The sequence below is a fragment of the Muscardinus avellanarius genome, assembly GCF_963383645.1.
Source record: "Muscardinus avellanarius genome assembly, chromosome: 4".
NCBI classification, from domain to species: domain Eukaryota; kingdom Metazoa; phylum Chordata; class Mammalia; order Rodentia; family Gliridae; genus Muscardinus; species Muscardinus avellanarius.
The window spans coordinates 36379763-36397394 of record NC_137789.1 but is presented as its reverse complement, the minus strand read 5'-3'; the positions used below and the strand labels follow the sequence as shown (position 1 = coordinate 36397394).

The window sequence follows — 17632 nt, the reverse complement described above, 5'->3', positions numbered from 1 at the left end:
AACTCGAATGGCAATCATTAAAAACACAAACAACAAGAAATGCTGGCAAAGATGTGGAGAAGTGGGAACTCTAATACATTGTTGCTGGGATTGCAAATTAGTACAACCACTTTGGAAAACAGTATGGAGGATCCTCAGTAAATTGGGAAAAAGTCTACCATATGATCTAGCAATCCCACTTCTAGGTATCTACCCAAAAGAATAGAAACCAAACCACCAAACTAATGAATGCATATCAGTGTTCATAGCTGCACAATTCACAATTGCCAAACTATGGAACCAGCCAAGATGTCCATCAACAGATGAATGGAGTACAAAACTATGGAATATATACACAATGGAATTTTACTCAGCCATAAAGAAGAACAAAATTACATCATTTGCAGGGAAATGGATGAAACTGGAGAACATTATGCTAAATGAGATTAGTCAGTCATGAAAAGTAAGAAATCAGATGCTTACCCTAGTACGTGGAAGCTAGGGAGAAAATGGGTCATAGGAAGAACTCTAGGCGAAGAAGGAGAAACTATAGATGAGCAAATAAGGTGATCCAACAGAGGGGGATGGAAGGGAGAAGAGGGAAATTTTGTGTACATGATGTACATTCATAAACATCAAGTCAGTCACTAAGTCAAACATGAGAAGGAGGAAAGGGGGAGGAAATGGGGAGGAAATTAGGGATGGGCTAAATGAATGATGTGTGTATGTATCCCTCTGCCATCTTGTACCTCAATAAGATGTATGACTAAAATGCACCAATAAAATAATTAAAAGAAGAGTTATTCTTAATACCAAAACTTAAAGACTGATTTACATTATATAACCTTTGCATTACTAAATATGATCAAATCTGTAGGTTATCAATGTCATAGAATTTGATTTTAGCCTAGGATTTATGAATGTGGATTTTGTAGACAGACTGCATGGGGTTTTAATCCTGTTTCTATTATGTTATTATAATTTGATCTTGGGAAAGTTATTTTAACCTCTCGATTTTTTTCTTTGCTTATTAAAAGAATAACCTTATTATTTGGCACTGGTGGTTATTTTGAGGGTTAAATAAAATAATCATGTAGAGTTCATATTCCAGCTACTACAAATTATGTTAAACTTAAAAACACTTAAACTTAAAATTTTAAATGTTAAATAAGAAATTTGTTTTTTCATATTCTTTTTCTTTCTTTCTATATTTAGTAGCCTCATGGTGTCTATTGGGCAGGTATCTCTCTCTCTGTCTCTCTCTCTGTATCTCTGTCGCTCCTTTCCTTGAGATCTCTGTAGCATGGCAAATTCAGAGGCATATGTCTCAAGAGAGTCAGGAGGAAATCATACTGCCTTTTTAAACATGGCTTCCGTGGAGACTTCCACCAAATTCAGTTCACCTAGGATTTTCCTGAGATCAAGGGGAGAGACTATAGATAACTAACTCTCAGTTGACGACATTGTGAGAAAAAATATGGAATGGAGTATGTATTGCTGCAGCCATCATTGGGAAACTATCTACCCTAGTGTTTATTCAAGTCCCTGGCACATAGGAAGCACTCAATAAGTACCATTATTATCACTAAATAAAACCTGAAATGGTATCTCTATTCAGAATAGTGAGATGGTAGTGATTTTATAGCAGGTTATCGTGTATATTCAATCAATTGATAATCAAATCATTCACTCAGTCAATTAGTTAGTAACACATTCTGTAAGAGGAGAGGGATCTTTGCAAAATAATTTAATTTGTAAAAAAAAGTACTGGCTTAAGGCAAGGTAGATTCTCTTTTTTTCTTTTGATTAATAATTTTCCTCAAGAAACTTTCATGAGCAAAATATAGAATTTCATCAGATCTGACACACATTTTCCCATAGTTCCATCATTTCTGAAATTAAGACAAAGCCTATAATTAATAGGATCTTTCAGTTAACTGGCAACATTTGAATTTTCTTAATATATTCACACATTCAATAGAAATTGTGTGAATTTTTAATAAAAGTAAATCATTCTCAAACACTTTTTTCAGTATGACACATAAATTATATTCACTCTAGTGATATGGGATACTTAGAATATTTGTGGTGTCTTATTCCTCTCCTTTCCTTGTCATATAACAATTGAGATTGGCATTAGTACAAATTCAAAGTTGCTTATTCTTATTTAAAACTTACATTTAAAATTAAATAATTTGTGGATCATGTTTTATCTTGTTACATACCTGACAATTTTTGTTGTAATAAGTTACTAAGAATTACTGATCTAGATCATGAAATAATATATCCAACTACTGGTTTTGTGAAAGGTTATCTTCCACTTTGCCATTTTTCAAACAAGTATATTCATATAGTAGCCATAATTTGATGTATTCTCTTTTTTTCTGTTGGTATTGTATCTGTTCTTTTACTCTTGGTAAAATCTCTCTCTCTTTTAAGTACAGTTTACATATCAATTCTGCTTTGAAACATTTCCTCACTATTAATCTCTTCCCTTTACTGAGTAATTATTTTTTCTCATTAATGCCTTTATAACAATGCCAAAAATAATGTTTCAGTTCCTAGATGTTGCCTAAAATTCCTGCAGGCTGCCTACAGTTCTTTGGCCCATGGGCTTTCTTCATCAAGCCAGCAAAGAGTTTGTTAAAAGCAAGTTGACTAGCAAGTATCGTAGGGGTGATATCATATGACCTTGCAGTCTCACTGCTTTCTTCAGAGCAAGCCAGTGATCACACAAAGGCATAACTCCATGGAACATAAGAGTGAAATTCTCTAATGTTCATAATGTACATTAACAAACATATCAAAGTCAATCATTAAGCCAAACATGAGAAGGAGGGAGGGGGAGGGAATGGAGTGGGCATTGTGTAAGGGCTAACTGGGTGATGTGTGCATGTATCCCTCTCCCATCTTGTACTCCATTAAGTATGACTACAATGTACCAATAAATCTTTAAATTTAAAAATCATTGCTTTAGATATTCCCTATATTTAACTTTATCTGAGCTTTGATTTTCCTTTATTAGTGTAAATTTTCCTTGGAGATGAGAAGACTTAAGCCTTATTATCAGTTTTATTCACCATTTTACCATTTTATGAGTGAAACTGACCCTGCACAAAGGTTTCAGCATTAATTCTCATAATATAGTTCTGGAGACACTTATTCTGTGAGAAGGATTCTGTGTTTTCTTTAAGATTGTGAAAACTATGTTATATAATTATCTTAAAGCATTTTATCATTACAGTATGAACATGGAATCTATTTATTTATGTTTAATACAGAGGTTTTTTTTTTTTTTGCGGTACTGGGGATGGAATCCGGGGCAGTCTATCTCTAAGCTACACCCCTAGCCCTAATTTTTTATTCTTTATTTTGAAATAGGGTCTCTCTCACTGAGTTGCAAAGGACTTCACTAAGTAGCTGAGGCTTTCCGCAAATCATGATCCTCCTGTCTCAACCTCTCAAATGCTGGGATTACAAGTGTGCGCCACCATGCCTGGCTCAGAGTTTTAAAAATTTATTTGATTGAAGGACCTATAAATTAATCAAAGCTTTTAACATTTTGCAGAACCAGTGTTGCATGCAATATTGAGAAATACCAACATATATATCCTGAGAAATTGAGAGTAAAATGCTAAAAAGAGAAATGAGAGGAAAGATAACAGAGCTGTAGTTTAATCTTCTCTATTTTAAATGAAAGTTTTGGATATTCCTAATTATGACAAAGATAAAGATACCACCAACCTTGGTATGATTACAATTCACAAAGAGCTTTCATGAGTATTTTAAACATTTCAACTATGTGTGAGATACTACAATTAATCTCTTTTTTAAAAAATTATAAAATAATTTTCTAATGTATGAAGTGACTTGCCCAGTCACAAAGTAGACACTGGATAGAGTCAGTACCTAAACACAGGCTTTCTAGATCCAGATATAAAACTCCTATCACAATACACTGTGACTTAATAAGCATGATTAATAATATGGATATTAAATAATGCCTTTGTAACTTTTATTAAACTAAAGTAATGGAAAGCAATGATAAAATAGTTAATAAAGTCCTGTCTTACTTTAATGACTATAGGAAAAACATTGGCTCTCTATTTTACAATACAAATACACAATTGGGTTAGTTTGTTTTATATAGGACATTAAAACGAAGAAGAAATGTTACTTTAAGATCTGAATCTTTCGGTTCATTATCACTAGTTCCTTATATTTAAGTGTGCTTTTAGTGTAATAATCTAATTGAAACATTTATCTAATCTACAGCATGCTGACAAGTAGTGCTCTAGCCTTGTCTTTAAATCTGTAGTGGTAATACCAGAGGGATTCCAGATAATGGAGGGGAAATCTCAGCAAAGCTTGAATGGAAGGATAGGAGAGGAAGAAAGCTGAGGTTCTTCAATGGAGGAGCTACATACGAATATGTGTAATAGCATAACTAGAACATGGTTAACCTGGACACTCTTTATTGGGGGGGGGAGGGAAAGGGAGGGAGAAGGGCATGAAGCACAATGTACACCACTCTCAATATGTTCCACTTATAAAAAAAATAAAAATAAAATAAAAAAATAAAATCTCTGAAACCTTGAGCCAAAAAAGAAAGAAATGTCTACTTTAAATTTCCACTGTTTTCTTACAAAAATTTGGCATACTATTAAGGCAAGTGGCTTAACTTTCTCATTTCCAAAGTGCTTAACACCAATAGAATGTTTAGCTGATTGTCTTTAATTTTCTTTGCTTTGCAACTCTCCCAAAGCACCAAATATGCCTCATATGTTTGCCAAATTCAGGAAGTGTTATAGAATATAGCTAAATTTCTCAAAGTATAATCTCTCTACCACAAAATAAAATCAATTTAACTATAAAAATAAATAAATAAATAAATAAATCCCTGCAGTGATGGGGTGGTAACTTTTTATGAAGGCAGCAACTCATTATTTTAAATTTTTTTACTTCAAAATAATAATAAATTTGCAGGAAGCTGCAAAATAGTACAGTGGGATTCAGTGTATACTCAGTGTTCCCCAATGATTACAGCTTGTATAAAAACCAGAAAATAGACATTGGAACAATGTGTGTGTATACAATAGTCCTCTCTTATCTACAGGGGGTAGGTCCCCAAACCTCTAACAGTTGGAAACCAGAGAGAGTACCAATCCTTATAAATACTATTTTTCTTGTACATATATACCTATGATAAAGTTTAACTTATAAACTTTATAATTTATAAACTAAGAACAATAAGTTAATAATATCTGATAATAAAATATGATATCAATATACTGTAATATAAATTATGCAAATGTAGTCTTTTTTCAGGTACCACAGAGCAGGTAGTATAAACAGAGTGGACGTGCTGATGAAATAATGATTCATTTTCTAGGGATACATAGGGATGATGTAGACTTGACCACACTATGCAGAATAGAAATTTAAAAAACTTAAAATGGTCTATTTTCAAAAAATTTACCTTAATATTTTCAGACCATGGTTTATTGCAGGTAACAAACTGCAGAAACCAAAATTCCACATTCCAGGAACACCACTGTAGTCCTAGAGCATTTGATCACGTATATGGATTTATGTAACCTCCACTGACATAAAGATACAGGACTATTGTACCACCATATTATCATCCTAATACTGCCTCTTCTGCATAGTGGCATGCTCCTCTCCCCACCATTCCTAATCTCTCCTGACCACTAAAAAGCCTCCAATGCCACATACCATATTATTTAATTTATGAAACATTCTCTCAGTAACATTTTGAGATTTTTTTCGCCCCCATATAGCACAATGTCCTCGAGACCCATTCATGTTGTTTTTTCCCTTTCTACAGTAAGAACTTTTTGGTGTGGCTATGCCACAGTTTGTGTAGCCATTTATACATGGAAAGACATTTTGCTTGCTAAACTCTTTAATATTTGCAAATAAGAATATCTTCTTTAATGAAAATTCTCTTCATATAAAGCATTTATTCTTTCATTATTATGTATGACCTTAGCAGTAGGTGGTTTTTTGTTGTTTTCACGTCTTAATTTGAACAAATCCCCTGTATTCCTTCTTTTCTTTCTTTTTAAAATGAGTGATATTTTTTTGCATCAATGATTTTTCTCCTTTAACTTGTAATTATGGTGGCTTAATTGATTTTTAAATATCCAACTGGTCTTGGATTCTAGAAATAAACTCTATGTGCTAATAGTATATAATTCTTTTTACATAATACTGAATTCTATTTGCAAATAGTACTTTGTTGGGAAAAATGGGTCTGTAGTTTTGTTACTCACCAGTTTTTTTTTTTTTTTTTTTTGTGGTACTGGTTCCTGGAAGCCCTTCTACCTCCGGGATATACTCCCAGACCTATTTTTTATATTTTTATTTGGAAACAGGGTCTCTTAAGTCAGCGTGGCTTTGAACCTGTGCTATCCTCCTGTCTCCACCTCCCAAGCGCGGGGATTACAAGAGTGTGCCACCACGCCTGGCCTCACCAGTTCTTTTTTTGTTTTTTTGTTTGTTTCTTCTCCTTTATTGTTTCATCTATTTTTTTATTGGTGCACTATATTCATACATCATAATAGTATAAAGAAAATACTTTTGTAGACATACATACACACATCGCCCAGTTAGCCCCTACCCGATCCCCATCCTGTTCCCTCCCCATCCCCCCTTCCCATGCTTGGCTTAGTGGTTGGCATCTAGTTTTATAGCAATTTATCCAATATTAACGATGATAATCTCACATAACAGTTTCATTTGTCTGATACCAAGCTTTTGATTACTTAGAGTTAACATTTTAATATTTCTTTTTGCTTTCTTTCTTACCAGAGAATATTTTTTTCTTTTTTTTTTTTAGGTGAAACTATCATACATTTATTTATTTATTTTTCAGAAAAAAATCTATCCTGATATGGAATATGGACTCTAGGTACCCAAAAAATCTTGAAGAAGAACAAAGCTAGTAGATGTATATTTTCATATAAAGTTACAATAATTGAAACAGTGTAGTACTGTTCTAAAGGCAGATATATAAACCATTGGAGTTAAAAGCCTAGAGATAAATTCTTCCATATATTGTCAAGTTATTTTTGACAAGGTTTCCACGAACATTTGGTGGAGGAAATACTAATATTTTAACTAAACATTGTTGAAAAATAAGTAACATGAAAAAGAATAAAATTGGACACTTACCTAACACCATATACAAATATTAACTCAATATAGATAAAAGACCTAAATATAAATCTTAATACTATAAACTTTTAGAAGAAAATCTGGGTAATAAAACCTCACAACATTGAAATTGGCAGTGATTTTTTGGATATAATTTCAATGGCACAGGCAACAAACTCCCTAAAAAATAAAAAAGTATTGTATATCCAAAGACAATGTAAACAGAGTTAAAAGTTACTGATAGAATGGGATAAAATATTTCCAAATGCTATATCTGAAGGTATATTAATATTCCAACTAGACATCCTAAAAATTAGCAACAATAAAAGCAAACAATACAATTTAGATAGGTAAAAGACTAGCATAAATAATGAATCTCCACAGATAACCAGTCTTAGTTGTCTGTTGGATGGAAAATCTTGTTTCTCTGGTTCTGGTGTGTGTTACCTATTTCTTCTTTGTAGTTAATCTCTTTCAGTATTTTCTCTAGTGCTGGTTTTGAAGACATAAATTCCTTCAGTTTCTGTTTGTCGTGGAAGCTTCTTATTTCCCCATCTAATTTGATAGAAAGTTTTGCTGGGTAGGAAATTTTTGGCTGGAAGTTGTTTTCTTTCAGAGTTTGAAATATGTTACTCCAAGCCCTTCTGGCTCTCATGACTTGGTTTGGGAAGTCTGGAGTGATTCCAATTGCTTTGCCTCTGAATGTCACTTGGCATTGTGTTTTTGTTGCCTCTAAGATTCTCTGCTTGGCTTCCACATTGGTCATTTTGACAATTATGTGGCGTGGGGATCCTCTTCTCCAATCCTGTCTAAAGGGAGTTCTATAAGTTTCCTGGACCGGTGTATCGACCTCTTGCTCTATGTTTGGAAAATTTTCTGCTACTACTTCCTTGAAGAGATTGTTGATCCCTTTGGTTTCACTTTCTTTTCCCTCCTCTATTCCAATTATTCTTAGGTTAGCTCTCTTAAAATGGGCCCATATTTCTTCAATGTCAGATTCCTGCTGTCAGATTTTTTTTTCTACATTAGAAACTATGCGTTCATTTTTGGAATGATCATCTTCTAAGAGCGAGATTCTATTCTCCATGTGGTCTAATCGGTTGTTCATGCTTTGAATTGAGGCCTTTACTTCATTAATTGCATCCTTTATCTCCTTTGGCTCTCTCTGAGTTCTTTTTGAAGCACCTCTATTATTTCTACAGTTATTTTCCTGATTTGATCTTCTAAAAATCTCTGAATTTCTGTTTTATCAGGTTCTGATGTTGTGGGGTTGTGGGCATTCATTGCTCCAGTGTTATTCCTCTTTCCCATGATTTCAGAAGTTTGTGCCTTCTCTGGGTTCTTCCCTTGGGTCACTACGACATCACTTAATGTGCTATGGATCTCGATTCTGTGGTATCTTGGTCCCCACTACTCATTTACTGGGTTGTATCGCAGAGTTTCAGACCCTGGGAGTCAATTGAGGCTGCTTTAGACCATGGGGGGTGCCAGGTTGGGCGTTCTCCTATGGTGTGCTATCTCTGCCACCACCACTCCCCCACTGGGTCAAGTCCCTGGGAGTAAAGTATTGGGATTTCTCCTCTAGGGGCCACAATTTGACTCACTGTTGTTGAGTGCGCCGATGGAGCTGTAGTGGACTCGGTGAATTTGCTGCTGCTGCCGCCAATGGCAATATGTCGCTGCTGCCATGCCCTCGGCCATGAGGCTGGCGTATTTCTTTTCTGTTTTTGATCTCCACTCTGAGTCCCTGCAGGGTGTGCTGAGCCCAGCCTCTGGGAGGTTTAGATGCTCCCTGCGCCGGAAATCTGCCAAATTCCTATCCGCAGCAGCTCACCTCGGCTCGCTGTCCGCCGCTCCTCTCTGGAGTCTGGTGGGCTGTTGAGTGCATTGGTCTGGTGCCGTCTGGTGAGGTCGCCGCTGCCACCGGCAGTAAGGCGCTGCTGCCGCGTCCTCGGGCATGAGGCCGGCGTATCTCCTCTCTGGTTCTGAGCTTCGTTATGAGTCCCCCTCCTCTCTGGAGCCTGGTGCTGCAAGGGAAAATGGCGCCCACTGCTTCGTGCTGCGGCTCCGGCTGCAGCACTGCGGTCTGGTTTCTTTCTGGTGTCTTGTTTTTCCAGCCCTCTTTTTCTCTGTCCCTTGTAATTACATTTTTTGTTTCTCTGCTGATGGTGTTTTCTGGCTATGAAAGGCGCTGATTTTGTAGTAATAGAGACTGGTTGTTAACGGGGCTCGTAAACCCCGCTTTTCTCCATCACCATCATCCTGGAAGTCCTCTCCTTTATTTCAAATTTCTTTTCTTTGCCTTCATGTGGGTTATTTGAACAGTCCTTTTTTAGAATTGCATTTTAATTTGTGTACAGTGCTTTTATTTTTATAAGTTTTTTTGTGGTTGCTGTAGGTAATATGTATATGTGGCTTATTATAGTCAACTGCTTATATTTAACCAGTTAAAGTGAAATGTAGAAACTTTTTATACTCAAGTTGTTTTATTCTCCCCTGCCTAAAATGCAAATTGTCTTACATATTTCTTATATATATTTTGAAAACCACGTTAGACAAGGTATAACTCGTACTTTAGATTTCAAATATAATTTAGAATATTCTAGGGAAAAGGAAAGTCTGTTTTATTTATACATATACTTGCTTACCATGCTTTTAATTTCTTCTCAATATTTTCAGGTTCCTTTTTGTTTCCAGAACGTCCTTTTACTATTCTTTTAGGGTAGGTCTGCTGGTGACAGTCTCCTAGTATTCTTTTATCTGAAAAGTAATTTCATCATCTTTAGAATTCAGGTTGACATTTCTTTTATTTCAACAATTGAAAAACATTGTGTCATTTTCTTCTTGCCTCCTGGGTTTCTGATGAGAAATCTACTGAAATTGTTTCCCCCTTTAGCTAAGGTTTTTGTTTTTTTTTTTTTTTGCTGCTCTCAAGATATTTTGTTTTTTATTTTAATATGATTGTGATATATCTTGGCACAGATTGGTGTTTTTTTTCTTGTTCAAGTGTTTATGTAGTTCTCGAATCTGCAGGCTTATATCTTTTGTCAAACGTGGGAAAATTGTCAGCTATTATTTCTTTGAATATTTTTCCAGCCCATTCACTTTCTACTCTCCCCTGGAACTACAATGATATAAATGTTATATCTTATGCAATAGGCTTTCAGGTGAGGTTCTGTTCATTCTGTTTTATTCTTACTCTATTTCTGTGTGTTCTTCAGATTGAGTAATTTTTGTTCTACTTTCAAAATCATTACATTATTTCTCTGTCCTCTCCATCCTGCAGTTGCTTTGAAATTTCAGTTATTTTATTTTATTTTATTTTTGCGGTACTGGGGATGGAACCCAGGGGCATTCTACCTCTGAGCTACATCCTCAGCCCTATTTTTTATTCTTTATTTTGAAACACGGTCTCATTAAGTTGCCAAGGGCATCACAAAGTAGCTGAGACTGTCTGCGAACCACAACCTTCCTGTCTCAGTCTTCCAAATGCTGGGATTACAAGCATGTGCCACCACACCCGGCCAGTTATTTTTTTATTTCTAAAATTTCCATTTGGTTCCTTTTTTAATAGGTATCTTATTGGTACATTGTAAGTATATTAGTGAGTTTCAATGTCACACAAACAAATACGCACACAGGTTTTAGTGTGTTTCCCTTCAGGTCCTTCTTTACTACCCCATCCCTCTCCATACTCAGTAGTGAGATTGGTCGTGAAACATGTATACATTGGCATAGCATCATTTTAATTGCTTTTCATCAGTTCGTTTAAAGGTTTCTCTCTGTATCTAGTATTCACACCAGTATCATTTAGCACTGTATTCACTCTCATTCTTTTTTATTTCAATACACTGTGTTCCTTCAGTTCTTGAACAGCACCGTGCAGATCCGTCTTCCTGGAACGCTCTTTCCTCCCCCATTCATCGGTCTATTTCCTTACTTCTCTATAAGGGCACATATTTCTGTTCTCATCTTAAACACTTTACTGCTCTTTGCTGACCCCCAAATCTAAATTAGATCTTATCATATATACTCTTTCATGGTGTTTTGCTTTTTCCTATATGACACTGATAATTTGTTGTATTTCTTCCCACTGTTGTAAGCATGTTTCATTTTCTTACTCCGTATGCTGAGGCTTAGCAGTATTTATGGCAAGTGGAAGGAGTTTGATAAATCTTTTAAATAAAGTATAAATGGAGTTTAAAATCATGTGCATTTAGGCTGGGCGTGGTGGTGCACACTTGTAATCCCAGCATTTGGGAGGCTGAGATCAGAGGATCGTGTTTCATGGACAGCCTCAGCTACTTAGTGAGGCTCTTTGCAACTCAGTGAGACACTGTTTCAAAATAAAGAATAAAAAAAAGTCGGGGGTGGTGGTGCACACTTGTAATCCAGTACCTGGGAGGCTGAGACAGGAGGATCACACAGGATTGAAGCCAGCCTCAGCTACTGAGTGAGGCTCTTGGCAATTTATGAGACCCTGTTTCCAAATAAAGTATAAAATAGGTCTGGGAGTATAGCCTGAAGCCCCTGGGTTCTACCCCCAATCCCCTCCCACACACACACACACACACACACACACAAAGAATAAAAATAGGGCTGGGAATGTAGTTTGGAGGTAGAATGCCCCTGGGTTCCATCCCCAGTACTGCAATAAAATAAAATAAAGTGCATTTATAGACTAGAATGAAGTTCTTTTTCAAATATAAAGTAAATAAGAAGCACATTGAGTTTGGAAATTGATTTTCAGTCTTAGTCACAAATTATATGTTGAAAAAATTATAATCTGCTTTTTATAAGAATGTAGTTTCTGAAAAAAAGTTTCTAAGTCTTTTGAAGTACTATAAATAACAATATTTAAGTATTTTTAAATTTTATTCATATAATAGAAATGGAATGAATTTGTCATTTTCACAGAAAAAAATCAATCATTTGTCTAACCAATTATTTTTAACCACTCAAATTTTTGAGATAGTGTCACCATCATAAGAATATTGTAATGCATTAGAGGAGCAACACTTCATTATTTGGCTTTTAAAATAGTGGTTACTGACAAACCACCATTTAACTTTTTAACTTGTTCATGTGTCTTTGGAGAATAAACTCATGTCTTTAGGCCAGCATGAAAAACAGAAGCATGAGAAACAGATATAGCTGAGAGTCTTTTTCTTCTTCAGCACACCCAGTTTTCTGTTCCTATTCTTGCTTACTGTTAGCCTTTTCCTTCTTGTAGGGCTTTTGTTCGGTTGAGTCTGTCCAGGGTACATAAGCCTTATCGTCTACAGTCTGTAAGTTTACTCACTCGAAACCTTAGCTTTCTCTTAGCATATGTAATGAGTGTGAAAGTCAACGTTCTTGCAACCAGACAGGATCTCATAGTTTAAAATGTTGATAATGTCTCTGTCCTTTTTTTTTTTTTTTTTTTTTTTCCCGGCCGTCTCCTTTACTGCACTCTTTTGTCTGTCTGGCTCACAGGAGACATGGATTACAACTGGTTGGACCATACGTCTTGGCATAGCAGTGAGGCATCCCCAATGTCTTTGGTGAGACATGTGGAGCCTTACTATTTAATTTCTGTTATCATTTCACTTTTCCTTTTTTATTTACACCTTTGCATGTTTTCTTTTTTGTATCTTTTTTTTTTTTTTTTATCCCACACCTGTAGGGGACAGTCAAAAGGGAAAAAGAAAAACTAGTGAGCAGGCAGTTTTGTCGGACTCTAACACCAGGTCTGAGAGACAAAAGAAAATGATGTACTTTGGTGGCCACTCTTTGGAAGAGGATTTGGAATGGTCCGAGCCTCAGATTAAGGACTCTGGGGTAGATACCTGTAGTAGCACAACCCTTAACGAGGAGCATAGCCATAGTGAGAAGGTACTGAGATTGTGGAGCCTGCCTTTTAACCTGCTCATTTGGTCTTTGTTTGCTCTCTGTCACTCATTAAAACGGAACATAATAAAAGGACAGGGCGTTTCAAGGGTCAATGTAGCATTTCCTAAGGTGCAGAAAAGAAAAACAAAACAAAATGAACCAACCCAACGAATCAACTGAAAAAACCTCCTACTTTCTTTGCTGTTCTTACTGTTTGACAGCATACCAAAAATAAGTAAACGAAAATAAAACTTAGGAACACAGGAATATTTTGTCTGTGGTTGCATGAGAGAATTTTGTAATATTACAATAAACCACAAATAAACAATTTTTGGATTGGCTTATTTGATTGCTTACATATATTTTCCTTGGGATGAAAATTAAATTATTAATAGTTTGAATCCCAGGCAAAAGGGAGATAATTGGGTCTGTTTGCACAGAAAAAGTTGTTTTTCTTTTTTCCCTTTCACTGTCATTTTGCTTTTGTTTTATCGTCATAGCATTTTAATGTAGTGCCAATCAGTATTAGAGCCATTGCCATCTGCTTTGATATTTATTATTTTTGCTTTTAGCATAGTGAGACTTGAAATATTTTTAACATATAGATGTGATTTGACTGGAACTTGTGTTTTGCCTGATACATTTTGCATGAAGATATGCATGCTATTTTAGGTAACTGTGAAACTACTATGATTACACAAATCATTTCCTTCATTATTTAGCCTATCATTCAAAATGAAATGGTGTCATTATTTATAAAGACCATAGTTCTGCCTGGAGAAAGAAATAAAATACTAATATTTTCAAGGCTATTTAACAATGGGTACCTTTGAATAATGTAGTGAAAGCAATTTACTAAGTAGACCAAAGATCTGAAACAATCAATGTACTTCTATGAAATGAGAAATATTGGTATCCACATAAATGAAGCTCTTTTCTCTTATGCAAATTCAATTGGAAATTTATTGGGGCCTATGTGTTTTTGAAAATTGTAATCTAGAAATCTTTTCAAGAACCCCCTTATCATGGGTTTATGCTTCATGATATAATACGATTTGACCTTTATATTTTATCATCATACCTTCTTTTAAAATCTTCCAGGAGTGTTTAAAGAATAAATTTTTATTTTAAGTGAGTTCTACTGCCTAGAATTTCAATGTATTTCTTTTTGCAAATTTTTAACCAGTCTTCAGCATTTAGATAGAAATTGCATATATTTTCAATATTTTTGAGAGTTTGTATAGCTATACAAATTCAGCATTGTGTTATAGAACTGTAGGAATTTGACACAAATAAATTTTGATGAAAACCTTGAGATTATAAAATTGAGGTTATAAGAGTGATATGAGGAGCTCTTGTGATCAATGTTTTGGAATGTAAACTGGTTTGTGTAATCATAACAAGTTAGAATTCTGAAGTTTAAAGAGATTATACAACTGTATATCAATTGTCATAAAGAAACATTAATTTCTCTTATTTGTTGATGGAATATGTCAGCACCCTGTGACCTGGCAGCCATCTAAAGATGGAGATCGCTTAATTGGTCGTATTTTGTTAAATAAGCGTCTAAAAGATGGAAGTGTACCTCGAGATTCAGGAGCAATGCTTGGATTAAAGGTATGTAATATACACTGAGATTTGGGCTCTGTTTTCCTTTACAGATTTATTATGAAAACAAAGAAAACTTCATTTTCTAAGTATGATTCACAAGTTACCATTATCCACAATAATAGGCATGTGTATAATTTTGGAAGACAGCAATATAGCCTGATTAGAATAAATTTGAATATCTCAACCATAATGATAAAACTAATTTTATCTATACCATTCATTCTTTATGCTTATGATTATATTACATTAAAATATAATTATGAATTATTTGATATTCAAACTTGAGGAATATATGATCTACCTAAGGACATAATTTTTGTAATAATATAAAATATGTATGTATCTGAAAGAGAACACTGAAGACTGGAAACCCAAAATTAATTATATTAGGAGTCTAAAAATGCATATTGTTTATATTTTACTGTAAAATATCAGAAAATTATTTGATAAATACAGAAAATAGGGTTGTCTGATTTTTGTGCATCTAATATGGCCAATTAAAAGCTAAAATGAGAAAAGGGTAAATGTTTTTAAAGGTAAACCACTGCTATAGAAGTTTTACTATATGATATAATAAATAATAGGTAATAGCAAAAGGCAGATATAGGTGAATTGGGCAATTAATATTTATTGGGTAGCTGCCCTGTGCCTGACACTCATCTGAACATTTCACATCTATTAGCTTATTCAGCCCTCATAACATTGAAGAAGTAGGCTTACCGCTAAGTCACAGTTTTGTTTTGTTTTGTTTTGTTTTGTTTGGTGGTACTGGGGTTCCTGGAAATCCTTCTACCTCCGGGCTATACTCCCAGACCTATTGTATATTTTTATTTGGATACAGGCTCTCTTAAGCCAGCGAGGCTGGCTTCGAGCCTGAGAGATCCTCCTGCCTCCGCCTCCCAAGCGCGGGGATTACAAGCGTGCCACCATGCCTGGCTAAGTCACAGTTTTTAAATTCCTTCCATCAGAAATCCCTCTTTACTCTGAAGGGCTTCAGATAGTTGGGTACAGCACAACTAGAGGTGGTAACAATGGTGGGACTTAAATCTAGATCTGTCCAGTATGGTTTTAGAGCAGTGTAGTGGAGAGGACAGGAAGACTTGGCTTAAATTTCAGATATAGCAGTTACTAGTTACATGACATTTAGCAACTAAATTTCTCTTCAAATTCCTCATCTCTACCATGAGGATACTACTAGTTGTTGGGTTGTTAAAATGTGATTAAATAATATAGCATATAAGCATTTAGAAAAGTATCTGGCATTTTATAATATTTCCATAATAATCACCATATGCAGTATAATTTATTATTATTGTTAACGTTTAGTAAGCCAGGATAGTTTAAAAATATTTGCAGAAAGGATATTACTATTAGACCTCTACATTTAATTTTCAGAATCAAACATAGGACCCATTAGTATTAACTGAATTGAAAGTGAATATACTTTACTGTAATTATGGAATCAATACATGGAATAAAAATAAATGATTAAAAAAATCATTTTTCTCTCAGATTGGATGAGAAAAACTATTTTAGTTAATTTAATTACAATGATTTTTATTATCTGCTATGAAATTTATATATCAGATAACAACGGATTAGAATCAGAATCAAAGCATTAATTTTGTTAACAGATCAATATCTTACAGGTACACCAATAATTCCATAGCAGCATTTCTCACATATTTTTCTAAAATGTATATTTTAATAGAACATACAGTTAGAAAAATTAGGTTGCAAATGGTCTAAAGTTTGCATTAATCCTGATGCATTGAAGTAAATGTGTAGTTTTCTCAAGAAAGATCCATCATCCTTATGGACATTATCAGTATGCCTAACATATTGCTGTTTGGTAGCATATCATAATCATAGTAAAAGTAACTAGTGTTTCAGATTATATTACTTAGAAGTGTTTATATAATTATGTTGTACTGTGACGATATGTTTTGAGAAATGTGAAAAGGACAGAGATTGTAAATTGTTAAGATGTTTTTAACGTATGCAGCATTTTAAACAAATAGTGAACTGAATTTCAATACATATGGAATGTGCAAAATGAACTAGTTCTTAACATGCATGTACTCATTTCTTAGTAGCAACCTTAGATTATTTAAGAAATGATTTTCAGTAATCAAATTACAGATTTAGAATCTGCAAATTGTTCTCGATATTTTTACTGAATCTTTATGTTCATTTTACTAGTATGACAGTGTTAATGTTTCCCTGTTTTAAACAGGTTGTAGGAGGAAAGATGACTGAATCAGGTCGGCTTTGTGCATTCATTACCAAAGTGAAAAAAGGAAGTTTAGCTGATACTGTAGGACATCTTAGGCCAGGTATGTTTCTATCACTGGTTATTTACATTTGAAATGTGAATAGTGTTATTCCCATTTAGAAGTGATTTGACCAGTAGTACTTCATATCACATAGATATAAATCTTTATTCATTAATGGAAAGTCACCTCTTATTTATTGAGTCAGAGGCAATAACTTTTGTTTACTTTTTAAACTTATGGATTTACTAATATGTGTCTAGTATTAACTTATTTTGTTACTATTGGTTTCTTTCTCTTTTGAAACAATTCCAACATAGTTTAGAAAACAAACTTCATGAATATATGCATGTTTTCTAAAATATGTCACTTTGTGTTACCTGGGTAATCTATACTATTGGAGAAATACTTGAGTTCTTGAAGGGGATTTAAGATGCTAATTATTAAGCTTTTACAAAAGAGTTTAGACAATGGACACCTCTTAAAGAAAACAAGGTGTTTAACTGTATATATTGAGAAGCCTATTGTACAGATTCATAAAATCTTGAAAGAGGAAATTGATCTTGATAGTTGTCTATCATTTGAATTTCTACTAAGAAATCAAATGTTATTTCTTAATAGAGATCATACTTGTGAATTTTTTTCTACCATTATCGTTTTGGGTGAAATATACTCTTGGCCATTGAACTCTGTGCCATTAAGTTGTTCTCAGTATGTTT

At 34.3% G+C, this 17632-nt stretch overlaps 1 protein-coding gene across 27 annotated transcripts in view; it reads left to right on the top strand.

The window, feature by feature from the left end:
- RIMS2 (regulating synaptic membrane exocytosis 2) overlaps window positions 1-17632 on the top strand; it is a gene marked incomplete at both ends in the record, with an annotated part of 576294 nt that overhangs the window by 286332 nt on the left and 272330 nt on the right. For 15 of the 27 annotated variants that reach the window (XM_080694169.1, XM_080694164.1, XM_080694186.1 and 12 more), the window contains 3 exons: window positions 12634-12701; window positions 14527-14646; window positions 16877-16976. In XM_080694169.1, coding sequence (XP_080550295.1) covers window positions 12634-12701; window positions 14527-14646; window positions 16877-16976 — 288 coding nt within the window. Of the gene's footprint in view, window positions 1-12633; window positions 12702-12823; window positions 13033-14526; window positions 14647-16876; window positions 16977-17632 lie in introns of all 27 variants that reach the window. The other 12 variants (XM_080694165.1, XM_080694185.1, XM_080694162.1 and 9 more) reach the window with 1 other exon arrangement.